A 25,084-nucleotide genomic window follows, 5' to 3' on the forward strand; every position below is an offset into this window, starting at 1 on the left:
GTATGTGAGGGAGAGCCAGAAACTACGTGTCCACGTAGGTGGGAGTAGGAATGAAAGAGTGGGTTTGATCCAGGCCGTTGGAGGCTCTAACCTGGGTTTATTCCCTTTTTAGGTCCCTTGTCGTGGATGTGAACAGGGCAGCCAAAGGGGCCAGTGAAAAGCCCCATTAGCTAGGATGCAGACGGGGCGGGAGAGGTGTGCCAGCCTCCTTCCCCTCAACCATAGACATTCTACAGGAAGGAGAGAGGGTATCTTGAAAAGCCACTCGAGAGTCATGTTGAGATTTGCAGAAAGGACAGGACCAAACAGGGGAAAGCCTTAATGGGATCCTGAAACTGGAGGTGGAGAACGGCAACCTACAAGGGTGACTCTGGTCTGAGGAGCCCCTGGGGTCATTCTTGGTCAACAAGATGCTGAATTCTTGAAAAATGGCCTCAGATTCTCTAAGGGGACTTGGGGCCTAAAACCCCAGGGCCCCAAGCAGAGACAGTACGAATCCTTCCTCTCCCTTTCATGGGCTAGAGGGGACCAGAGAAGATAACTCCTTCTTGACACCCAACGTTCAGTGGTCCAGACACCAGAAGACTCCTGCTCTGTTGCCTTCTCAGCACTGTATCTTCGAGGCCTGATCTCTACGTAACACAGAAGACATTAATTATCTAGCTCCTATGAGCTGGGAGCTACTTTATCAAAGCCATCACCCTGTCTGAAACTACAGCCTGTGAACAGGAGAATGGCACTGATCTTCAAACGTAATCATTTTTCAAGCATCCCAGCGGTCTGATTACCCCATCTCCCAGCAAAGATTTAATAGTGGAATACTAGCATGAAGCCTTATATTTCAAAGACTTTACAAGTGTGTCTCCTCTATAGTTTATTAGCATGCAAGGGGGCACTGTCACCGACTCACCTGTCAAAAATAAATGAATAGAGTACCTTGGTGATGCATTTATTCATTATCTATTTGACATGTGGCTGAGTCTGCAGGGCTGGGGGAAGTGATAAAAGATCTCCTGGTCTCCACTTCAAAGAAGCACCTTCTCTACTACAACCTTGTCAGTTGTCAGTCGCCCCAGGTGAATATGATTCATTTTAGAAAGAGATTCCATTGATGGCACGAGGCATTCTCCGTGGGGAGGGCAGAAGGCAGCCTTCTTTACTGATCTGCCAAAGGTTTCCGCTGTATCGGCTGCTTTAACTCAGCCCAAATCCCAGCTCCTTAGAATCTCATGGCTCTTTCTAGTGGGAATGAATTATGATCAGTTATGATTTGGGAACTTGAGATTTTTCCTCCTCAGCCCTGGGTCCAAAGAATTTGGGTTTAGACAGTCTGACCACCAATACAACCCTGGCCTAAATCTGACCGTCTTAAAGGTAATGGAGATTGGGGCATTATTAGATACGGTCAAGCAATGGGAAACCAAAATGATTTAGAGGTGGGAGCTGGAAGAAGGCACTGGCATCTAGAGAGACCAAGATGACGGTCACTAAAGAACAGAAAAGCTCAAAGAAAGGCGCCGAGAAGGAAAGCTATCAATTACTATAAAAGCAAGAGGAAGAAGTGAGGGGAAACAGGGACTGTCCTGTCAGCTCCTGGGATGTGAGACTTAAGGCGTATCCCTTGAAATCTGAAAAAGACAAGGTAAGGACAAAGAAAAAGTCCCATTTCACCACCCAAAAGAGTCAACTTAGGAAACATCTTGTCCTAAGTTGTAAGACACGATAAAGATGAACTTTCATTTTGAAAATCCTGGACAACAGAGCCACTCTGCTGCGTTGAGGGAGATGAGAATGTTGAGGGGAGCCCCCGAGCTCTAAGGATAAGGTCAGAGTGTGGCCGGGCGCCCGCAGCATCTCAGGCTCAGTTAGCAGTTGGGATGTGAGAGTCCATAGGCTACTCCTCTGTGACAGCAAGGCCAATCCTTCCAGAACGGGCAAGACCCACTCCCTGTCTTCATTCTTGGTACATCTCCTCTGTGAACTCGGAGCATTAAAGTGGGGCACGGAGGCCCACCTGAACGCAAAAGAAGCCTCACTGTGGACCCAAAGAACACCCGTCACCAAACTGCCAATGGCAGCTTCTCACAGCCTAGCAGGTTTCTCTCAGCCAACTCTTCCCTACAGAGCACGCTGTTTAAATTCTCGTTATTGCAGCTTTAAGGCAAATCAGTGTTTTCAAGGTCTGAGGAGCATAATGTCAGCTACGTGTCACATGTCTCCCCTTACGGCTCACACAACTCCATGTAATTGGATTGAAGAAGATACTCACACATGCATTAAGCTTCTATCCTCATCCAAGTGCTGAGAGAAGAGGGGTGGGATGGGTGACAGCGAGGCCTCGGAAGGCGAAGGGGCTTGCCCAGGAAACAGAGGGGGCCTACAGCTCTACAGCTGCTGGAAGAGGGTTCCGGGTGCTTCCTGCCAGCCCTGCCGGCTGCATCGTGCTTTACAGCTGGCCTGTGGCTCCACAAGCTGGAGGCCCTCCCCTCCGTGGTAATAAGAGTGTTTGATGTCAGTTCTTAGAAGTACTGCTGGATTCCCGAGGGGGTCTCCTCGTGCTGGAAGAACAGAGCTTCCTGGCCTGGATGCATGATGCGGGAACAGCACACTCTCTGGGCTCGGCGGGCCAGCCCTGGGATCGACTCTTACCACGGGCCCCTAGAAAGGCTGCGATTTTCCCTCCGTGTGTATATCTGGGGGTGTGGGGAATATGAGTGGGGAGAGCCACAGAGCACTCTCTGGCATTACAGGACTCCTCGGTAATGTCGTTTCCTGCAAGCTCTGACTAGAAAAGTCTATAAGTGCGCCTTTCGGGGAGAGGTGCAAGGGAGGCGCACGGTTCTGGGGACAGAACCTGGCATGGCTGGCCACTCCCCACTCCTCAGCCCTCTGCTGCAAGGCTGGGGCATCATGGCGGAGACAGGAAGCCTTCCCAGGCTGGTTGCAGTGTCAGGCCCTTTCCTTCCCCACTCTCCGCCTTCTGGAGTGCTCAGCCCTAAGCTGATCCCTCAGCATGTGGTTGGAGGCAGCCCTACAGTCTGGGGCCCGGGGGCCTCTGTTAAAGAACAGGGATCCGAGGTTAGGACAGGGGCTCTGAGCAGTGGAGGCCACCATAGGGGCGGGTGCTCTGTGCCTCTAGGCCACCAGACAGAGAATCTAGTCTCTTGTGCTTTCAAAGCAGAAACAAAGGGAGGTGTTGACCAGCACCATCTCAGCCCCGCCCCCCACCCCCCACCCCCACCCCATCTGAGGAAGCCTGTGGTTGGAGGGACAGGAGCACGGATGACGGGCAGTACCGGATTCTTGAATCTCAGTCCTGGTGGTGGTGGGAGGACTCTCCGTGGTGGTGGCGGCGGCAGTGGTTGTAGTAGTTGTGGCGACGGTGGTGGTGGCGACGGTGGAGGGTGCGACAGTTGGGATGGTGGGGACTGTTGTGGCTTCGGTGGTGGCAGCAGTGGCATCAGTACTGCCCACCGTGCCCGTCACACCCACCGTGGTCGGGGGCGACGTGGGAGGAGCTAAGGGGGAAATGTAAAACAGCCAAGTCTGGTCGGTGTGGCCGTCCCCAGCCTGGACACACGGCCCCACGTGCAAGGCAGGCAGCCCGCAGAAGAGATGGAGCTTAGGGACCAGAAGCCTCCCCGAGCAGGATGGACTGGGTCAGACGGGTCGCCATGAAAGAGAACAGGACCATGGCAAGGAAAGAGAATGAAGCCTGTGTGTTTCATTTTCTTCTCATGGTCTGTGTGGCTCAAAGCACCAGCATGCACACAGCCAAGGGCGGTGATGAAGACGGGACACACACCAAATCACTCAGACCCCAGGGATGACATGGAGTCCCAGGTCAAGCACCACCCAGCACAGGCCAAGCAGCACCACTTGGGTCCAGGCCCGGAGCCCCGGCCTCGGAGGCGGGCAGGTTGCGGGGCCCTGCCCTGCAGGAGCACCGGGAAGCCTGCCATTCCCACCCATTCACGCCAAAATCACCCCTTCTCCTGCCTGCTTGAGTTCTACCACCACCCGAACCCAGTGACAGAGAGAGAGAACGATCCCCACTCTGTGGGCAAGACTTGCACCTTGGTTCGTCTTTCCTACCTCCACCGCCAGCCCCTCCCCAGGCTCTCAGCTCTTGTTCATTCCCTGGCCTCTCCTCCCTTCTTCTCTGTCCAGCGACGGTCCCAGATTACCCCAATCCACCCTGACTTGTAGTAACTGCCTTTCTCTCTAGGACATCTGGGGTCTGGGCACCGGAAGCCCTTTCCCTTTGATTAGAATGTGGGAAAAGGGCACTGACGGACTCACAGTGTGGCCTGCGCTCAAGTAGCACCATCTTCCCGGCCCACAGTAGATGTAGAAATCCGCAAAAGAGCATAAATCTTCAGAGAAGTTCAAATCTGCACTACCTCTTACTTCCTCATCTCCCATCCAAAGCTACCCTTTGCCGTCGGTCAGCCCTAAGGGGCTAAGTCTATCATGACAACATTTCCATAGACCCGTCTTTCCTTCTACAGAAGGGTTGTGGACACTAACAAAGGGCTGGCCTATTACTCTTTAGTTCCAGTATTGCTAAAGCTTAGGGTATGAGAAGAATGATGGGCAAATCAGAGAGAGACAGAGCTGCCTCTCCTCCTTGCCCACTATCTCCTGTGATCTGACCACAGTCTACTTTCTAGTGTCACTGCTGACGGGGCAGAAGGCAGTGATGTTAAGACAGAAGTAGGTAACTCTAAGTTTCAAGGAAGAGTGATCTCCTACCTTATCTCAAATCTGCAGAAGATCAGGAAATACTATCCCCGCTCTCCAGAAGGGAGCCAGGGCAGCGAGGGAACCAGAGAGAAAATTGCCAGAAAGCCTTTCTCAAGAAAGAATCAAGAGATCCTAAGTCTTCTCAACAAGAGCCTGACCAACAAAAGCCCTTTCATTCCCCCCGGGGACTCCAATATTACAAGTCCTCCATAGAGAAGGAGGGACTGTTCCCGGGATCCCAGTCGCTTCCCCATTTGTAAGATCAGAGGCGTTACTGGGCCTGAGGGTGCTGACCACAGAAGTCACACTGGGTAGCTGACTATGCCCCATGCATTCCAGAGATTCCTGGGCAAGGTGAAGGCAGACTGCGCTATATTCCCCAAACCCCAGTCAACTCGCAGACATCAGGAAGGGGTGGGGGGAGGGGAACGTGCGGTGGGAAAAACTCTCCCTCTCACAGTCGGTATTCAAGGATGTATTTCAGTCCAAGGTGGCCCCAGGCCTGGAATGCGAGCTCAGTGCTGTAAGAGCTCAGCCTGCGGGAATTCGCCTATCCCACCCACCAAGACACACACACACAGACACACACAGACACACACACACACACACACATAAGGGCCTGAGAGATCACAAGGCAAAGGTGAGCTCCCTCTCAGGCCTGATGCCTGGCAGCTCCCGTGGCCACGGAACACACATGGGCTTTTCCTGCTGTTCTGAGCTGCCGGAAGGAACCCTGAGAAGCTATTTTGTCCATCTGGATAGGACTGCTCTGCTCTGGTTCCTTACCAGTAGTGTATTTTCTAATAATTTCTGGCAACTGCAATGTTCACAAGGTCCCCCTTTGCTATGACTATTTAAGAGGCGTCATCCAAAAACTGAAAATGCCTTTCAAGTTAAATCATCCCACCCTGTGCAGTGCAGAGACGTGGGCTCCCCTTCTTATGTGCACAGCGGTGCTGCATTTCCCAGCCCCCGGAAGCTATTCACACTCTCACGTGGGCCCTGGTCCTCGTACAAGCAGGTACACACACTCATGCTCACACAGGGCCTGCAGCCAGGCCCACACGCTTCCCCGGGCGCTCCAGCCAGCAGCCCTAGAAACAGAGATGCTGAGAGAGGCTAGGCGAGAGCGAGTTTCTTCCTGGGCCCCGCTGGGCAGAGACAAGAATGAGCAATGACTGAGGATGCTTCCACACTCTCCTCCCCTCCCTCTGCCAAGTGTGACAGGAGGACGGGTTTTCTTTGATGATGGCTACCTAGATGCTTATCCTCCAGCTCAGCAGCAACAATCAGGTATTAGCGAGAGGGGACCAGAAGGGGGTGGGAGGAAAGGAGGCACTTCCCAGGCGTCCCCCCAGAGGGTCCCCGGCACTGGAGGCACAGTGGAGAAGACACCTTCTGGGCTGGCTGAGGTCCCAGCTGGTAAATCAGCATCCTCTCTGGCCTAGTCATTAGCTGTGTCTATTGTCCCAGGGTTGGACAGGGCCAGAGAGACTGGGAGGTCAGAGGTAAGAAGGCAAGGCTCTGAGGGAAGGGACAGAAGGGTCAGGTGAGTGAGTTGTTATTGGTGGGAGGGGAGGGCAGGATTTCCATGGGAAACTGTCCAGCGCTCAGGTCTAAGGGGATTCAGATGATTTCAACCCCTGGGGCGGGGTGGGGGTAGCAGATAAACGGGGAATAAGGACCAGAAGCGGGGCTTACAGTCAGAGTGGCCCACAGGCTGGACAGACTCGTTGCTGGGCTAGGGTGTCATCTTCAGCCACAGCAGGAACTATGGGCTGGAGAACCACCCTGGTCACTGCCCAGTGGAGACCACCAGCCCAGAGACCGAGAGTAACGGGGAGCCACAGTGGGCCTGGAGCTGGAAGCACAGGACCCCTACCTGAAGGCAGTGTCAACCTAATGGCTTACCTAATGCACACTGGAAGGCACCCCAGCTATGGCCAAGGGTTTTCCACCAGAGTTTTGGGCGACACCACGCAGGAGATGGAGAAAATTAAGACAACATGTCTCTTATTCATTTTTCGTTGCCCAGAACCTGCCCTGGAGCTGCCCACCAAACACTGGCAGATCTGAGCCGAGTCAAAGACAAGGACAGCAGTTTCCAGACATTCCAAGGTGGAGGGTTCAGTCCAAACATGTCCACCTGGTGCACGGACTACCCTGGCCAAATCACAGATGGCCAGGACAGATGGGCAGCAACCCTAAGAGACTGCAGATGGGGTGCATGAGAGGGATTATCTTTACCGGGTGAGATAGGAACAGATCAGTCCGGGGGGGAGAATGCCCACGTCTGGCGAAGATGAGAGGGAAGGGAGCAGCGGGCTGGACTCCAGGCCCGCGTCACCCGTAGAGAACCTGAGCGCCATCACCTCGCACCCGCAGACTGTGCAGGAGGTTCTTCTGCATCTGAGGCCGGGAACGGCTGATGTTCCCGGCACAGCTCATTTACCAAGACGTGCGTTGTGCCTCTACCACCACGTCACACGGAAGCTGGAGCCTAGGAAACACATCTGACCGATGGACAGAGGCCCTGGCAGCCTCTGCACACCAGGGTGAGCTTGGATCTTTCCTAAACGAGAAGTAGGAAGTGGGGTGTTTGGAATTACATGCACCCCCCTCACACCTGCCACACACGAGAGGGGCAGCAGACTGGCACGGATGCCCACTGAGCAAAGCGTACTCCCCGCGACCGGATCCACTTGCTTTGGGTCCTGGGTACCAGAATGGGGAAGGTGGACTGCAAGCCGCTTGACCAAAGAGCGTCTAGGTGATTCACGTGGTACCCTCCCTGCATCTCCCCTTCCATCTCCACTAAGTCGCTTCGGCTGCCCTGAGCATCTGCTATAATAGTCCCAGGGGAAACCCTTATGCAAACTTGAATCAGAAAGTTAGGGCCACTCCCAGACTGCAAGGATGGCTTTCTCCCGGTCTCCAGGCCCAGGACACCTCTCTGCCTCACATCCCAGCAGAGGTGGGGAGGCACTGGCCCCTGCAGGCCTGGGTTATTTGGGGGCGGGGGAGATGGAGAGGACGGGGGGTGGGAAGGATGATGGCAGCACACCACCCAGACCTGACTGGTGGAGCAAACGCAAACAAAGGAAGCAGGGTGCGCAACAGAAACAGAATCAACCTAAAATAGCGGGGCAGGGGGCGGTAAATGAGTGAAGGCGGAGTGGAACCAAACTGGGTAAGGCGGCGTCCCCTGCCTAAGCCAACCCTCCAGTTCCTCACCTGGCTCTCGGCTCTCCCTGCTGCCTAGAGCCTGAGGAGGCTCTGGCAAACCCTTGCCCTATAGCCTTGGTTCTGCCTCAAAGGAGGGCAGCGGAAGGCACCCTGAGGCCCCTGCCTAGCTCCTCCAGCTTGAGGAACGGCCTTCGGTGGCGATGTTCCTCAAACCCACAACATGAGGATTTGAGACAAGGACCTTGGCTAGCAGGTCATCTCCTGCTCCAGACTTGCCTGCCCAACTCCTCACTGTGCGTCCACCTCCCAGACCCCAAGAGTGGAGACTGTTCTTAACACCCAAGACTCTGAGAAGCTGGGCTTCTGAGGGGTGAGTGGGCCATCAGTGCATGGTGTCCACTGAGACTCCAGGTCCTGGGGCACCCGGCCCCATCCCGGGACATGCAGACCTGTTCTCACTGACTAGAAGCCATGGTGGATGGCAGAGCTGGTGCCAGGCCCCATGCAGCATGCAAGGCCAGCATGCACGGCGTGCTCACCCACAGGCCACCCTTTCAGGGGATGGCAGCCTGACCAGGAGACAGGAGCCAGCTGCCCCCACTCCTTCTAGGGCGCAGCCGGCCACCCAAAGGCTGTGGACCCTTTCTCTGTGCTCTGAGATGTCGAGCCTGGGCAAGGCCCCAGGTGGCTCAGGGGAAGTAATCACTCAGCTTCAGAGAAAGCTGCAGCTCCAGAGAACAGGTCTGCAGCCTGTGCGTGTGGGGCCCCTTCTCAGCCAACCTCCTTCTCTAGCGAAGGGAGGAGGATGTGTTTGATCTCCTCTGGTCCCATCCTCCACACACATCCTCCTGGAGAGTCTGGCTTCCCAACTACTGAAAGGGTGAGTCCGGAGCATGCTTTCACCCCAAGCCTCTCCCTCCTTCTCCGCTCTGGCTGGGCTGGACTCCACCTTGAATTGCCCCATGCCATGCCCATTACCTCCGCTGCTGGTACGGTACCTGCGGTTGGAGCAGCTTCAGAACACAGCGCCCAAGATAGCCAGAGAGGGAGAGGGCGAAAGAACGAGAGGGAAGAGAAAACAGCACAGGTGAAACCACAAGACAAGCAATCACAGGACAGAGAAGGTTCTGGCTCTAATCTGACCCAGACGGTGTGGCCAAGTGCTGGTCACGGCCCTGAGGATGCCACCTGGTGTTCGGGGATCATGTTAAACTCCACTGGGGTCTGGCACGTTCCTACGGAAAACTTTCCTGGGTCTTGGAAACCTTTCTAATATACTCGCTTCTGCCTCTACTCAAGGACATCTAAGAGGTGGCAGCAGAAACAGTCTACCTCGAGTGCTATGTTCCCAGGTCTTTCTCAAAGGGTGTGTCCTTTCCTAGCTGGGCTGGGGTGAAGGAGTCTGGGTAACCCTCAGTGACGCCAGGAATTGAAGGCATAAAATACAGGTGGTTTAGGAGGACATCAACGCCTGTCAACAGGATGGTTCCTTCATCCCCAGGGGCAGGCGTTGAATAGTGCTCGGGTGTGGGGGTGGGTGAGAGGGAGCACATTTGGCTGAACGCTCCCCACACCAGCTCAGCCTCTGAAGGCTGGGGCATGTGATGGACTGGAGCCCGGAGCCACTGTCCTGCTGCCCCGTTGTATTGTATGAAGTAAGAAACTCAACTGGGGACTGAGAGCCCTAAAAGGAATTCCTGAATTTGCCGCAAACCCCTAGGTTGAGAAGAGAGTCTCTCTTTGTTCTCCTGTCCCCTGGAGCTGAAGATCCTTCCCTGGGGTGGTCACTGGGGCCAGGCAACGGGGCTTTGTTTATCTGATGTTCTGTAATGGGGGGGGGGGAGATGGGGAGGGAGAAGAGGCTCTCTTTATGTATCTCCTTATAGAATTAAGTAATCAAGAAAGTGCATCATTCCTGGCCTGGCCTTCGGTAATAGGCATATATTAACCACTTACCCAAAGTCCCCCAGCCCTAATAAATTGCCCAAGTCCCCAGGAGACGGGAAGGGTACACTAGGAGGGGAGCTTCTTGTGTAGCTCACTCCTGGTTTACGAGAGCAGAGAGGTAGAGACAAAGCACTGTCAGCCTTTCTCTACATTCTGCCTGCCCCCTCTCCTCTCTGCTTCAGTGCTGGCCTACTGGCCAGGGAAGTGGGGCCTGGGGAGGGATGCAGGGCTGCTTATGAAGCTGCACCGGGAGCCTGGGGTAAGGCAGCAGAGGCAGCAGGGCCTGGAAGCACGGCTCCTCTCCTGGGTTGGGGGTACCGGTGCTCAGGAGGTCCAATCAGGCCAGGGTCAGGCCACCGGACCTCAGCCTTCTGGGGAAAGCACTAGACAGGATAACCTGTTGTCAGCCTCAAGGATTCCTAATCACATCACCCCTTCTTTGAAGTCTTCCCTTGTAGAATCAACCCCCCTCCCCTGCACAGCCACTGCACTCCTGCCATCTAGACATACACAGCTCATGGTGAATTACAATTAGATATTCCTGTGGATGTCCCTCCTTCTAGACTGTGTGAGCTTATTAGCTTTACATCCCTTGTTTTGGGTACAGCGTCTGGCACCTCATGTTGTGGGTGCTCAAGAAATGGCCTTTGAAGAGACCATGGTACCTCTGGAGAGGCAGAGCCTCCACCCGCTGTCATAGGGGATCTGCCAATATCGAGGCTTCTAGTGGCTGGTCTGCCCGAGAGGTTCCCGGAAGCCAGCACGTGTGCAGATGGGCCTGGAGCCCCCTCTAGTGGACTTCTCAGGCAGGCGCAGCTCTGGGGCGGGGTGCGACGCTGCTAGATGCCAGAACCCAGGAGAGGAGCTCACGTGCTCTCTGTGGAGCTGGTTTGGCAAATGGCTGTTTCCAAACCCCCTTTCCTCTCCTCAGCCTGACAACTCCCTCAATGCAGGCGGCAAGGAGGGACTACACCTCCTGCTCTACTCGTGATCCCAGCAATTAGCTTCAGTCACAGCTGTCCCCCTCTCTTCTCGGCGCCACGCATCCTCGACAGAAGAAGGGGCACCCCCAGATCCCTCACGGGGTGGTCTCCATTGTACTGCTGCCTCCCTCACTAGGCGAGCATCTTCACTGCTCTTTGGAGTTCGTGAGCACATTTACTTCCAGTATGCTTTCTCTCATCCCCTCAACTCAGCTACGATTCACACTCTCTTCCCTACTCCCCCACCAGAAGGAAAGATCACAGGTGTTAAGTATCTGAGTAAGTTAAGGCCGAGTTGGGATCCAGGTCTGACTGCATCAGTAAGAAGATGTGTTTTCCAGATACATCGCCGGTACCTACCTCTCAGCACACAGGGTGGCTCCCTCCTCTGGAGGGCTCGAGGGGCCTGCAGCCTCTCCATCCCAGGAGGCCGGGGAGGCCAGAGGCCGAGTGAGTGTTTCTCTAGGCATCTGAATTCCCCGGGACCATTCGCCCCGAGGCTGCCGCAGTGCACCTACCTTCATTTGGGGGTGCTGGTGACTCCTCTGTGACTGCTTCCCCAGAGCCCACCTGCGTCCTGGCACTGAGGGAAAAGCGGTAGCGCGACACGGGGTCTGCTCTTTGCATCGTGAACTTGGTCTGATTGGGAGAGAAGTTTTCCACTATCTGCTTTCCTACTTTGGTTCCATTAACTGGGGAGAGACAGGTAAGCGGAGTTGAACTTTAGCAACATTGACCATGATGGGTTATATGATCTGCAGCTGGAAGGACGAAGCCTTCCCGACTCTGCTGGGAAGGGAACCCGTGGAACCTGCCCGTGATCTTAAGGACTCAGGGGAGGGAGGTGATTCAAAGGCCGAGGGCTGCGCAAGAACTCCTTTCCGGCTCTTTGATGGCGCACCAGGGTAACGCTTTTTCACTGATCTCGTTATCGCCAGCTCAGTGCAAAGTTATGCGGCTGATTCGGAAAGATTCAATTTTTAATCCTCAAGCCTTTTCAACAAGAACAGAACTTGAAGTTCCTTTTTTCCTTTCAAACAGAACTAGGGCAAAACCACTAGAGCTTTTCATTGTTAATGCCTCCTTTGTAAAAGGCCTCCTTTGTCAAATACCTCGAAGGGGGAAGGTCAGGTCCAGAGATGGACTCAGGACCACGCACACAGTTGGCTATTAACATCCTCAACAGCACAGCACCTGTCCTTTGAACTTCACATTGAGGCACGTCGTCACCCACTTTAGGAGACCTGAAGCTTTTCAAATGAATGACACTCCTGTCCCTGCCTGGTGATGCCGAACTCTTTAGGTGAGGTCGTCCAGACCCAGGCTCCTGACTGAGCCACTCCCAATTCCACGGCAGCTCTACATACAGCTGCCTTACCATAAATGGCATCTTATTAAGGTGTCCCCGAGTGTCAGTGTCGTGTGGATTCCTATGCACGCGCTATCTGTCCCATCGGATGGAAGGTCCACCAGGTAAGGAAACTTCTCTCCTAGACTTGTAGGTGTTAGAGACTCTAAGATTCCTGAGGGCAGGGGTTGAATCCCTCATCAAACCAGAAGTCCCCTTTGTCTCACCGGGCCGACTGGAAGCTCCCTGCAGGAGGAGGTGTGTCAGAAGAGCAGGGATTGGGTCTCACTTGCCTCCCCTAACCCTACAGGAAACTTTTTCCCTGGCCCCTCTATCCCTCCACAGTGACCTCTGTACCCATAGGCTTTCTACCTTGATTCCTTAGGAAAAGTGTTGAGAATGGGGTTTCTGATTCTCAGGTTATCCAAGAGAAAGAAGGGCAGAACGTACAGGCCACGTATTTGAGAGTGTATCCAATCAGGATCCCATTGGGGTGTTCTGGATGATCCCATTCCAGGTTGATTGTCTCCAGGTTGGGCTGCCGGACTCGGAAACGCCTGGGGGCACTGGGTACTTGGGGAAGGAGGAGAGAGTGGGGGAGATGGGGGAGAGAAGAGGGGCGGGCAAGATGAAGAAAACACAAAAAACAAAGCACAAGTATGAAGGCATTGACCTCTGGGCAACCCCCGTGCTGGATCACTGTTAAGCCAGAACCCAGAGAACTACGAGGTGGCCAGTGCCCATTGCCCCGTCCAGGACGGCGTTTCCCCAGATCTGGGACAAGCACGGCTCAGACTCGGTTTACATGGGGAAGAAGTCAGTCAAGTTCTCCTTTAACAACTATCCTGGATTCAACACATGTTAGGCTCTGATTCTGCAAAGAAACCTCCAAGGTGGGCAGCCATTCCCAGGCAGGGAACCAGTCTTAGCCGTTTGGTAATAGAGGCTGCGGTTCCCAGTCCTCAGACAAGGGCTCTCACCGCTGGGTCCAAGCATCAGGCCCTGGCCTCTGGGCTGAGAATGCCGGGTCCAGGGGTGAAGAGAGAGAAACCCGTGATGGAACATGTGGATGGTGCCAAGAGCGTGAGCAATGGGGAGAGGCTGGTGATGAGAACCAGACGAGGAGGGAACACAGGAATAAAGAAACAAGACGGGGGAACAGAGGAGAGGACAAAGGAGGAAGAGAAGAAGAATGGGGAAAATAATAGTTAAGAAGGGAGAAAGGAGAAACAGGAGAGGGCAAAGCCACCGCCCAGCTGGTTCAAGAGGGCTGGCGGGAACAGGAGATGCGCCGGGACCTCGGCAGGTGTCTGCCTCCCAGGACCGGGCCACCCACTGCGGGGTAGTCTCTTGACTACAGTGGTGTAACAAGAGTGAAGGTCCTCGGGTATGGCAAACCAACCAGGTGCCTCTTGGGGTCAAGGTGCCTGAGCTCCCTCAGGAGGTGGTAGGCAGGCAGCCCCGGCTCCCGCAGTGCCCTCGGGAGTCCGTGTGCACATCCCGTCTGGAATCATGTCAGCAGCCAGCACAGTCTCGTCTTGATGTACAATCGCCTGTCAGGGCGGCCGCCTTGGTGACGGTGCTCCATGAGCACGGCTGGAGCTGCTCAGCTCGCAGGTCATCCCTCCTTGAGGTCAGGCAGAGGTCAATTTGTGTGGTCCAGGCCGAGCCACGCTGGAGCCGCTCAGGGCCACCTGGCCGCGCCACCCTCGTCCTGCCCTACCCAGGGAGCTGCGGCCGGACCTACCTCCTTCCGGGGTGGTGAACTCCTTGGTTTCACTGCGAGGCCCGTCGCCTCGCCCATTGACCACAGCCATCTCCAGCTTGTAGTTACTGTAGGGGAAGAGGCGGGACACCACGCCACGGAGGCGGTCGCCGGGGAAGCCGGCTTGCTGCCTCTTCTGAGACACCCACAGGTTCTTCAGCAAGCTGCTCTCCCTCCAGTAGTAGGCCTTCAGGACAGAGGCAGGCCGGTAAGGGTTCGGCCAGGCAGGGCCAGGTTAGTTGTTAGTGGTGGTGCTCGTGGTGACCGGTGTTCCCTTTGCTGGCCACAGGCTCCAAATCCCCAACGACCTCGTCCGGCCCACAGAGGGCTGGGGGTGTCCTGACAGTCCCCATACATTAGCCACTAGTGAGTGGGGACTGATGTCAAACAAAATGAGAGTTTTTGGTTTCAATCATTTTCTGAGCCATGTCGCCTCTCTGGGGAACAGGCAAGTCAGCCCAACTTACAGCTGAGCGGCTCCGTCTTGAGACTTCTTTCCAAGCTGGGAATAGGTTGCTCAGGGAGTCCGTGCCAGAACCACAAATTTGAGCCAAGGGTCCAGGCACGGAAAGCTCTTTTCCGTGCTCAAAGGCCGCACCACCTCGAGTTAGATTTAGTATGGTTTAGATTGGCAGCGGGCAGGAGTCGGAAAGCAGCAGGTTACCCCCGGAAGTGTGAATATAAGAAAGGGTTGATTTAATCCATTGAAGTCAAACAGTTCCTTTTAATACTGTTTAAAGACCTTTAGGATAGTGACATGTCCAAGCCAATGGGAGACCGGGCTGTGGGGTGGCAAGAGCTCGGATGGGATGGGACGGCCTGTGCAAGGCGGTAGTGTCACAGGTACAGTCGAGAGAGTCTGAGACACGGGGTCTGATGAGCAGTGGAGGAGAAGCCCCAGGGCAGCTGTCACACGAGCATCACCCGGGGCCTCCAAGGGCAAGGTAAGGAGGAAGTCCAGACTTAAGAGGGGGACCCAAAGGGAGCTTTAGCCAAAAAAATCTCTAGGCAAGTAGGTTAAGGGTGCAAGTTGGGGAAGAGCTCATTTAAGCATATATATCACCTTGCCTTCCTTCCCCTACCTACCAAATCCATTTCCCGAGAAGACACTGACTCCCTCTGTGTGCCCCCAACTGTCCGTCAGCCAACTCTCCATGACCCCTAAGCCTGTGTTACCCCGGGGCTACAGCCTCCCCAGGAAGTTTTAAAAAGAGCTACTCATCAGGGAGAGCCTTGCATCCCATGGGTTTTCTCTCCCTTCCCTTTCAAAGAGAGAGACGTCAGGGATGGAAGAGGTGGCCAGGGGAAGCCAAGGGCCTCGATAATCGGAGTTGGCTGCGACAACAGGGAAGGATTTGTACCCTTCTAGTGGCTCTTCCGGTTAGTTGGGGCTTCATGAAATCAGACTGGGTGAGGCAAGCAGCCCAGCGGGGGCCATTAGGAGAGGGGAGGGGTGTAGCTCAGCGGCGCCTCAACACTGCTTCTGGAGATACACGTGTGTCCACACACATGGATTACAAGCATAATGTGCTACGTATTGTCAGCCCAAACCAACACCCTTCACGTGATTTTCTGCTGAGCAGAATCTCTCAGCATACCCGGTGCGGGACACATCTGGGTGTATGTATATTTTTTTCTGGGTATATTTTTGAACAGCTAACCCTAGACATCATCTTCTTGAACCAACTCTGGATCCAACAGCTATCCCAAGGGACCCCTTCCAAATATCTTACGGCCCGCATCTGCTACCCCCTTGCCCTGGTTAGTGAGCTGGGTGGTTAGACAGGGCTTGGAGCTGGCTTCCTCACTCGGTACTCTCTGAGCTGGCCCTGGACCGTGTCGGAGTAGACGCGGTTCCACTGAAGGCTGATGGCTGTGCTGTTCAGGACTCGGATTTTAACATCAGTGGGTGCAGCCCTGGGATCTGCAATGTGTAGGGACAGAGAGCTGGTTATGCAGGCGGGGCTGGGCCCCCGACTCCGGAGTCCCCTCCGACTCGTCCTCTGCTGGCCTGCACCTCCAGCCCACTCTGGACACCGGGTACTCCCTGAGGGCAGGGGCCATGTCTCCTCCACCAGCCTGGACTTGAAAGAGTGTGGGGAGGCTCAGTACAGGTGGAGGGCTCTGCCTACACGTTTAGAGGGCAATTATGTGCAACCGTCACACAGAGTCTCTGTTTGCCCCTCCATCCCACTGGCCACCTTTCCCCACCCTGCTTTGGGTCCCGGGAGGCTTGTCCTCTCTGGACCGTGTCAGCGGGGCTCCCCTGTTCTCAGGCTTCCAGATGGGTCTGCCCAACAGGAGGTAGCAACAGGAGCTCCCAGGGCAGGAGAGGGAAGAGGGTATCTATCCCCTTAGCTGCCTGTTTGCGGGGAGGCAGGATGACAGTAGTGTACTCTTCTACACAAGGGCAGCCCTCGCTGGCCATGGTGACTCGCCCGCCACCAGCCCCTCAGGGCCGGAGCGGTATAACAGCTTCCTGCTGTTGCTGGCGCTCCAGCTGGTTTGCTGTACCTTGCTGCTGTCCCTCTTAACCCTGCCCTCACATTAGAAATAGTCCCCTTTGAGTGGCATTTATTTTCTGCCAGGGCCCTGCAGGAAACGTTACCTACAGACTGAAGACACCCTAACCAAGTTCAGGAAAAGATCCTGATCCCGTGACTACTTGCAAAGGGAGGGCCACTCCTCCCTCCCCCATAACTGGTTCTCACCCCCGTTTTCTCTACTCTCCTGCAAAAGCAGTTGTGCCCCATCCTCTCTAAAGCATCTGCCGCAGGGGTACACGGATGCGATGGAAGCCGTGAGGTGGCCCGTGAAGTCCATGGCTAGATGCTGCCTCTTCCATACTTACCCTCCAGTAGTCCCTACCATCTTCTGTCCGGAAGTGTCTGCCACCGTGCAGATGAGGAGTGGGACGGACGGAGGGCCTGCTGATCCCGTCTACTGATCTCCCAAGTGGGTCCAATGCATGATCACTTCCAGGGAAGCGCCCAACCCTCACTTACTCCCATCTCACCGTTATGAACCCCACTGGCCCTACTCCTGACCCCAGCATTGGCCCCTGTGACTCTGCTCTGCCCCAAGACTCTCTCCTCCCTTCCCTCTGGTCACCTCATCCACCTACATGATTTCTTCTTGGATCAGACCCACACACACCAGGACACGGATTGCCCTGACCAGGAGGGGCGTCACCGACCCTGTTGCTTTGCTCAAAAGCCTACAGGATTGACGTGCTGCGGGCAGAGAGGCTACCACCATCTGGAAAGCCAGACACATACTTCTACACGTATGCCCAGAATTGTGTTGATTTACTCGGTGACAGCCTCCAAAGAACTTCTCTTTTTATGTTCAATTCCAAGGGCTAAGAGCGACACTGGGAATGTTGCGGTGCCTGGTCTGGAGGGTTCCAGTCTGGGGCTCTGTGGACCTTGCTTCCTCAAGGATTCCCCTGGGGAGCCCAGGGGGGAGTCTGGCCTGTGGCCCTGCTTCCGGTGGAGGTGGCTAATTATGGCCCGTTGGGACGGATGGTCCGTGGTGCTAGCAAGCCCTGGCAGTAAGGTAGATCAGAAGGCCTGGGTTCTATTTTCAAGCCTGACATTTGCTATTGTGCAGTATTGGCAGGGGTTTCCCTTGCAGGGCCTCAGTTTTCATGTCGATAAAGTGAGAGTATTGGACTAGGTGACGACGTTCAAGGATACTAACTAGTGTTCGGATCGTACCATCTCTGCTCCCGGCATGACCTGGGGCCTGTCTGCTCGAGGTCACTGTGGGGGATTTCCCTTCCCTGGGAACTGGCTGTCCTCCCGGGATGCTCTCGGAAGACCCCCGACCCACCCTGAGGTTCCTGGTCTGTGAGGGTGGCCTGTGAAGCCCAGCCGTCAGGGTCCGGGGTGGGGACAGGGGCGGGTACTCACAGTCTTCTCCGGAGAAACCGATGACAGTGTCTGGTTCAGGGCCCTTCCCAAAGTCATTTTCCGCCTGGACTCGGATCTCATAGGGCACGTAGACAGGGGTCTGCCCCACCACATAGCGGGAGCCCCACACAGTGACATTGTTCCAGGTCTCTCGGGTCTCTCTCCGCCGCCACTTGACGATGTAGCGCAGGTTGGGGCCAAAGGCGGAGGTGGCGTTCATCGGCTGGGCAGGGAGAGAGATGGCAGGAGTGGAGAGGGTGCAGGCGAGGAGCCCAGGCCACCCACGGCTCGTACTCTTTCTGTGCCAGGCACCCTGCCCCAAAGTGCCCAACAGCGGCCAGCCCCCTGGCAGAGCTGGGGAGACCATGGCCCCCACTCTGAGTCCCCCCCGGAGCCTGGAGTCCTGTGAAGCCAGCAGCATGCAGATTCTCCACCCAAGCCCTAGTCCCTCTGATTCCACAGCCAGCCCCCCTGGCAGGTGCACAGGAGAGAAAGCTTTATTGTCGACAGGACTCTTTCCTGCGATGGAGCAACCAGAAAACAAAATATGGACAGTGATATAAGGTCTCCAAAGTCAGAAAGGGGTGAGTTTGGTTCAGCCACAGCATGCCTGCTGCCAATGAACTCAAAATTCCAGATTTCAGTCCTACTTGATCCTTGCATGTCTGCCCTGTCCTTCCCAAAAGGCCGGAGCTGGGAGTGAGCATAACTCTTGTTTTTGTTCCCTAAGGGCCTGGTCCGGGAAGCAGTCCCCCGGGAGCCTGGAATACAGAGCCGTAGACCAAGAACCGACCCTTGCAAGGTCCTGCAAGACGAGTCCCGGTGTCTTAAGTCTGGGCTCCGCCCAGTTGCCAAGGCTGCTGTGAAACCAGGCTCTCCGAAGACAGACGGGGATGGTCGTGATTCCAAACTCTGTCATCTCCCTGTTTCCACTACTCACGTCAACAGCACAAAAATGTTAATGTTTCAGTGGCTGAATTTGCATCTCTTAGACTTGGAAGGGGTTTGGAAAAAAGTCATTTTGAGGCCACATATCCCAGTTTTGGTTTGGAAAACGTGGGTCAGTGAGCCGACATGAAGATGAGCTTTTTCAATCCTGGCCCGGAGGACATCTTTTGAGTCACCTCGTCCATCCTGGACTTACAGATGGCTGATACTGGAGGACCACTCAGAGGCTGGTCTCTCCCCACTCCCAGCAATCTCCAGTGATGGGCCCCCAGAACACACCAAAGCGAGGTACTGGTGTTTGGACTAAATCTTTCCTACAGACTAATCTAAATTTCTCCCTCTTCTGAAGAAGCCCATTGATCCTGCAGGACTCTGTCTGATTTTTCTAGACTGACAGTCTCTGTCCCTTGGTCATCTCTGCTCCTGTCTCCCGTCTTAAATGTTGCTCTTAGACGTTCTCCTGTTTGGTTTCTGGATGCTCAGTGCAGAGACGAGTAGCCCCCGCACCAGCCAGGTAGTCTGAGCCACCCTGCGGCCTTGGAGTCACAGGGGTGTAAAGGGCGAGGGCTCCCAGGCTGCGAGGCAAGCAAGCCCATCGTGGATGGGCTGCGAGGGGCTCTTACCGTCCACGTGATCTCCATGTTGTTCTTTCTGGTCCCCTCTCCCTTCACATCAGAGGGGTTGGACTCAGGGGCTGGAATCCAAATGGATGCAAAGTTCAAGTCCAGTCTGTGCATTACCAGGGCACAGTAAGCAACCTCTCTCCCCCAGCCTGACTGGTCCCTTCTACGCTCTGTCTTTTCTCAGCGTCTCTCAACACACTCTGTCCCATAAGCAGCTGAACTCGCTCTGCCACTTTCTCATATGGCTGACGCGCCTTCCTAGCTAAGACTTAAACCCCCCAAAGCAGGGATAATTTCTTTTGAATTTTAATCCCTTACAAGACAGCATTTGTCATAAGGCTCTCCACACTTTAGATGACCAGTACAGCCAACTCAATGTGGATTATCCCCTTTGTGGATTATCCACTAAGTATGTTTAATACCAGACTGGTCTACCCTGGCATTCAACATTTTGGGGGAGCATCTCCACCCTCAATGAACCAGCATGATTTTAGAAATCTAAACATTTCATTACCCAAGTGTGTTAAGAAACCTGGTGCAACCCCAGATTATATATTTCTACTGCAAACCTTTGCCAGAGCTCTTCCCTTTAAAGCAGAGCATCAAGAATTATTCATAATATTAGTGATAATAAAAATGACAGTTAACTTTTATTGTGTGCTTGCTATATGCACATCACAGTAAGTACCCGAATCCCATTTTCGAACGTAATCCTCACAACAGCCCCATGACGGAGATGGTGTTATTATTCTCTGTTTCACAGATGAGGAAGCTGAGCCTTGGAGAGGTTAAGTAACTTGCCCAGATTCATGTGGCTGGGGACCGGGGGAACTCAGTCTGAACTTGGGGTACCTGGCTTCAGCACCTCCCGTTAGCTCTCAAGCACTCACGTGCTCCACTGGTTCGGTAGCGCTCGGACGGGAGGCTGGGATGGCTGCTGCCCACCTCATTGATGGCAATGACCCGGAACTGGTAGTTGACATAGGGGGACAGCTGGAGGATGGCTGAGTTGACACTGCCTGGGAACTTGGAATGGTCATGCCAGACCCCTGGCTGGAACTGGTCCTCTTCAAACTGGACAACGTAGTCTGAGGGGGCAAAGGAAGACAGGGCTGTTTGGGGAGCTGAGTTAGTGAGTTTTTTCTCAAGAGCACTCCTTCATGGTTTCCATTAGTCTTTATAATCTCCCTTGGGTAGACAAAGGCACTGGTATTCTTCCCAAAACCCAGAAAGGGAAACCAAGGCCTCCACGCGTTCTGTCAACAGGCCAGGACACACGTCAAGTGAGGCCGAAGTGGGACCAGAAACCAGGGCCAGGCCTCCGGCTCCCGGGCTGCCGTTCCCCCTTTTCTGGACAGTAGTGCAGGGCCTCGGCTGACCTGTGATGGGGCTGTTGTTATCGTCCCCCGGGATCCAGGTCAGTCTCACGCTCCTCTCGGCCAGGTCGGTGAGCTCCAGGTCCCGGGGTCGGTCTGGCCGTCCTGGCAGCAGAGGGAGAAGACACCACGCAGGCCTCCCGAGTTAGAGCCGGCCCGTCCCTGTGCTGGCCTCAGCCCTGAACACTGTCCCACGGACAGGACTCTGGCGGGCTGAGGTCACCACTGCAGGAACCAACCCCAGCCTGTGCCGGAGGGTCAGCACAGGGACCGCCCCCTTCCCTCAGGGTTCAAGGAAGAACAAAGAGAGAACCCTGAATTCCACCCCCACCCCCAAAATATCAAGGAATGCAGGGCACAGGGAGAGCTGGGGCCAACCCACCCCATTGCTGTGGATGTTCTCAGAGTGCAAGCATTTGGGAAATGCTGCCCTTTGCATTAGACCCATGTTCACAACCTTTAGGAAAACTGGTGAAGAAGTTTGGGATTTTGTCTCATTTTCTCATAATTAACTTCTACTCAGTGTACCGAGGCTCTGAGGGGGCAGGAGCCCAGCGGGTGTTCGGAGAGCTGAGCAGGGCAGACCAGTTAAGGGAATAGAGGGGACAAAGACGGAGGACCAGGCCAGGGAGGAGACAGGGACTCAGTCTAGAAGTTTCAGTGATGGACAGCAGGACAGAGGCCCTAACAAGGGTGGGGGCAGCACCTCTTTGGGGCTCCAGTCTCACTGGATTTCCTAAGTGTGTGTAAGTGCCCTCCCGGCCTGGGGATAAAGGCATCTGGCCACTGACTGGTGAGGGTAGGCGTGGTTTCTTTTCTCCTATCCTGGCTCCTTGAGCCAGCTATTTCCACATTTTGGCTGGTTACTGGAAGGATCTGGAAGGTGAGTCACTGGAGCCCACATTCATGTGTGTTGCACACGAATGTGTGCGGATTGGAAATGGGTGTATAGTAGATGTGAAAGGCTGCAAAAAAGATGGGCCTACAGATAACTCAAAGCAAGTGGGTTTCCTGACTGAATACACTTCAGAGGCTAAGCTGGGGGAAGAGAACAGGCCACCCCCAGGGAGTGGTGGGCGTGGCCAGAGGTCAGGGGCTGGGGACGCAGGGAGCGACAGCCGGACTTCGGAGCTCAGTCTGTGAAAGGAGCAGGAAGCCGGGAGTCGGGCTGTGATGGGCTAAGGTAGGTGACGTGGGCCTCTTCAGAGGAGTCAGATTTGGCAGGGAGCGGGGCAGGCCGCCCCTTGCCTGTACACAGCACTCCTGTCCAGCAGTGCTTTCCTCCTCCTGGACTCCTCCCTCCCAGACACCTCGAGTGCTTGGCGACGGTCCCCGGGATTAGTATGAATTACCTTTGGGCAGGGCAGCCAAACGGTTAGTTGGAGTGGCCTGATCAGCTGCAAAGGTAAGATGGGTTATCCAGGTTAGCAGGTTACGTGGGGATAAAGGTGTCCTCGAAGGGTGGGAATAGGTAGCCAAGGCCTGAACAGCTGCCCCTGCACAGCTTCACCCCTCCCCCACTTCCATGGAGAGTGCCCCACCCTCACAAAGGCCTTCCTGTGCTCCCTCCACAGCTGGGGGCAGACACCCTGGGTCCCTCCTGTCCCAATGCTACGACTGTGCCTGGGCCCAGTGTTCCCTGCGACCATGCAGGGACACTGCTGAGGGACAGGAGTGCACTGAGAGTTATGGCAACAGGGGGCCCAGAGACAGCAGAGATGAGGTGATTTGCTTCCCCGGACGGGAGAGGCTACGTCCCCAGGTCTGGGATGGCTTAGTATTTACAGTCTGGCCTGGACACGAGGGCAGGCCAAGACAGGATCACCCGAAATGCACAGCACCCTGTGAAATCCCATCAGGAAAGGGGTGCAGAGAGGAAGGCTAGCAGAGGGTGTTGGAAGGACAAACACAAAGTTCAGCCTTGCTTCAAGGATGGATTGTTTTAATTGACTTAGTGGTTTAGAGTTAGCTGTAAAGTTGGTAAAAATGATCCCAATGAGAACCCCCTGTCCATTTCCCTCTCTCCTTCAGGCACCCTTCAGGTGAGGATTTGGGCAAGTTAATGGTTCCATTCAGGAGGTAAGGCATCCAGCACAGCTTGTTCGGAAAGGAGCAGCTTCCTAACCCTTAAACCAGAAGGCAGGAGGATCACCAGGCCTGGCTGGCTCACTGACCACGGGCTCTGCCCTTGGAACCGTCCTCCACTTCTCTGGCCTCGGGAAGTAGGGGGTGGGGATCAGCGCCAGTGTGGGCAGCGGCAGTTACCTAGCACGGTCAGGTAGGCCTTGGCCAGGTCTTGGTCCAGCTCGGTGCTGGCAACGCATGTGTAGCTACCCTGGTCCCGCTCGGCCACACCAAAGATGGTCAGGGAGTCCTCTTCTTTCTTCATCCTGCAAAGGTATCGGGGAGGGGTTGGGAGGAAGGCGAGGAGGGTGACAGTGAAGGGGGCAGGCAGCAGGAATGCTGGGCACTGCCCGGCTGCTTTCTCCCTGAAGTGGGGACGGAGGGTCAGAAGGGAGGAGGCGGTGCTGTAGTCTGGGCTGGGCCGCCACAGCCCCTCCTAGGGGACGTGAGGCTCCACCTCAGTGCTTCAAGAGAGGCAGGGTCTTCATGTCACCTTGAGCACTTATGGTGCTTGCGGGAGGGGACAGGAGAGTGGGTGGAGCCAAAGCGGCCCTGGACCATGTTCACTGTCCTCAGTTCCCACACTGGGTCTGCTCTCTGTGCCTTTCCTGTGCTGTGCTCCCCTCCCGAATTAGGGCACAGTTAGGCCCACGCCCAAAAGGCAGGTCTTCTCGTACTTCCAGCTCTGTCTTCAGCCCAGATGGACGCCCAGGCTCAGCCCAGGTGCCCCGGGCTCCTCTGTACTGTCTCCCACAGAGGGAGGAGGGCACCAAAGAGCAGGGCTGACTGTGAGCATGGCTGAGGGCCAGAATGCCTGCACCCACCCGCAGGCTACGCCCCTGCAGAAAACCAGATCATCGCTGGAAACAGCTGGTACCGATGCTCAACCTGCCCCGAGACGGACGGAGTCCTGAGGGGAGGTTCGGATCAGCTCTTCTTAACCCTAGCTGCACGTTACAAACACCTGGGGGGACTTTTAAACACTATCTATGCCTGGGCCCCCCGTCAACTCCAATTAAATCCGAATCTGGGATGACGGATGGATGGGGCAGGCCTGAGCCCGGTAAGCGGTCCCAGGTGCGTTAAGGGCGGAGAGCCCCATTAACCACAAGGGTTAGAGTCTGCTCGGCCAACCGTGCCCTCTGCTGGAGAACAGGAGCGCTGCAGGCAGGGCTGAGAGGATGGGGAGGGCGTCCTGGCTGTGAAAAGGAGGAAGGGAAAGGATCAAAGTAAAGGGAGGAGGACAGGAGAAGAAGTGAGGGAAGAGAGGGAGAGAAGTGAAGACAGGAAGGAGTGGGAAGGAGAGGAGATGAGGGAGGGAGGAGGAGGAGAGAGGAGCAGAGCCCTGATGGGGGAGGGGGGAAGCTGCAGTGGGAGGGGGGTCTCGCCTGATGTGGAGGGAGTCGCTGAGGCTGTCACACCCTCCTCAGCAGTTCCCCGGTGACACACATGACACAGGTTCCCTGCGTTCTTCACTGCATCCCCAAGAGCAAGGGAAAAGAAAACGCCCCAGAGGAGCAGCAGGAAGAAAGGAGGGAGGAGCAGACACCTGTTCCCGACGTAGAGGGGCTCGTCGTCCTTCAGCCAGTACACTGTGAGCTTCAGGGAGGGGTCGTGCTTCACGCGACACTCCAGCTGCACCGTGGTGCCCCTTTTGGCGACCTGGTCCTCAGGCATCCGGTAGATCCTGGTGGGGTCTGTGGGGAAGCCCCCGGAGCTCGTCTCTGCCACCCCACGCCCGTGTGGCCACACAGTGTGACATGCATGACCTCCAGGTTAGATGGACCACGGAAGTGGCAGAAATAGGATTCGGTTACATGAATGGTAGGGGACGCCTGGTATGGGGGGGATCCCGAACGGTAGCCAATCCCCAAATCCTTTCTCTCCGGCTCAGGAACATAGGACGTATTTTCTGGGGTGGTAGTGGGGAGCTGGTGTGGGTAACAGGCGTCCCTGCCTACGTCTATTTGGACCAGGCTGGTAATGACTCAGTGCTCGCAACAGCAGGCCAGCCAGAGGCCCTGGCCACGAAACTTCCACGGAGAGGACACACAGACCTGGAGGGAGGTCCCACTAGGTATTAACCATTAGGTGTGGCACATTGTCAAAGTGAGTGACACACAT

At 55.4% G+C, this 25,084-nt stretch overlaps 1 protein-coding gene across 6 annotated transcripts in view; it reads right to left on the reverse strand.

The window, feature by feature from the left end:
- NFASC (neurofascin) overlaps nucleotides 1-25,084 on the reverse strand; it is a 69,990-nt gene that overhangs the window by 15,327 nt on the left and 29,579 nt on the right. The window contains exons 13-25 of one of the 6 annotated variants that reach the window (XM_065878112.1): nucleotides 24,510-24,657; nucleotides 23,102-23,226; nucleotides 22,189-22,233; nucleotides 20,840-20,941; nucleotides 20,351-20,548; nucleotides 19,461-19,531; nucleotides 17,890-18,112; nucleotides 15,784-15,899; nucleotides 13,958-14,162; nucleotides 12,661-12,783; nucleotides 11,381-11,554; nucleotides 8,931-8,945; nucleotides 3,297-3,518 (exon numbers count right to left, since the gene is read on the reverse strand). In XM_065878112.1, coding sequence (XP_065734184.1) covers nucleotides 3,297-3,518; nucleotides 8,931-8,945; nucleotides 11,381-11,554; nucleotides 12,661-12,783; nucleotides 13,958-14,162; nucleotides 15,784-15,899; nucleotides 17,890-18,112; nucleotides 19,461-19,531; nucleotides 20,351-20,548; nucleotides 20,840-20,941; nucleotides 22,189-22,233; nucleotides 23,102-23,226; nucleotides 24,510-24,657 — 1,767 coding nt within the window. The remainder of the gene's footprint in view (nucleotides 1-3,296; nucleotides 3,519-8,930; nucleotides 8,946-11,380; nucleotides 11,555-12,660; nucleotides 12,784-13,957; nucleotides 14,163-15,783; nucleotides 15,900-17,889; nucleotides 18,113-19,460; nucleotides 19,532-20,350; nucleotides 20,549-20,839; nucleotides 20,942-22,188; nucleotides 22,234-23,101; nucleotides 23,227-24,509; nucleotides 24,658-25,084) is intronic. The other 5 variants (XM_065878126.1, XM_065878129.1, XM_065878120.1 and 2 more) reach the window with 5 other exon arrangements.

The sequence above is a fragment of the Phocoena phocoena genome, chromosome 1 (genome assembly GCF_963924675.1).
Source record: "Phocoena phocoena chromosome 1, mPhoPho1.1, whole genome shotgun sequence".
Taxonomy (NCBI): Eukaryota; Metazoa; Chordata; class Mammalia; order Artiodactyla; family Phocoenidae; genus Phocoena; species Phocoena phocoena.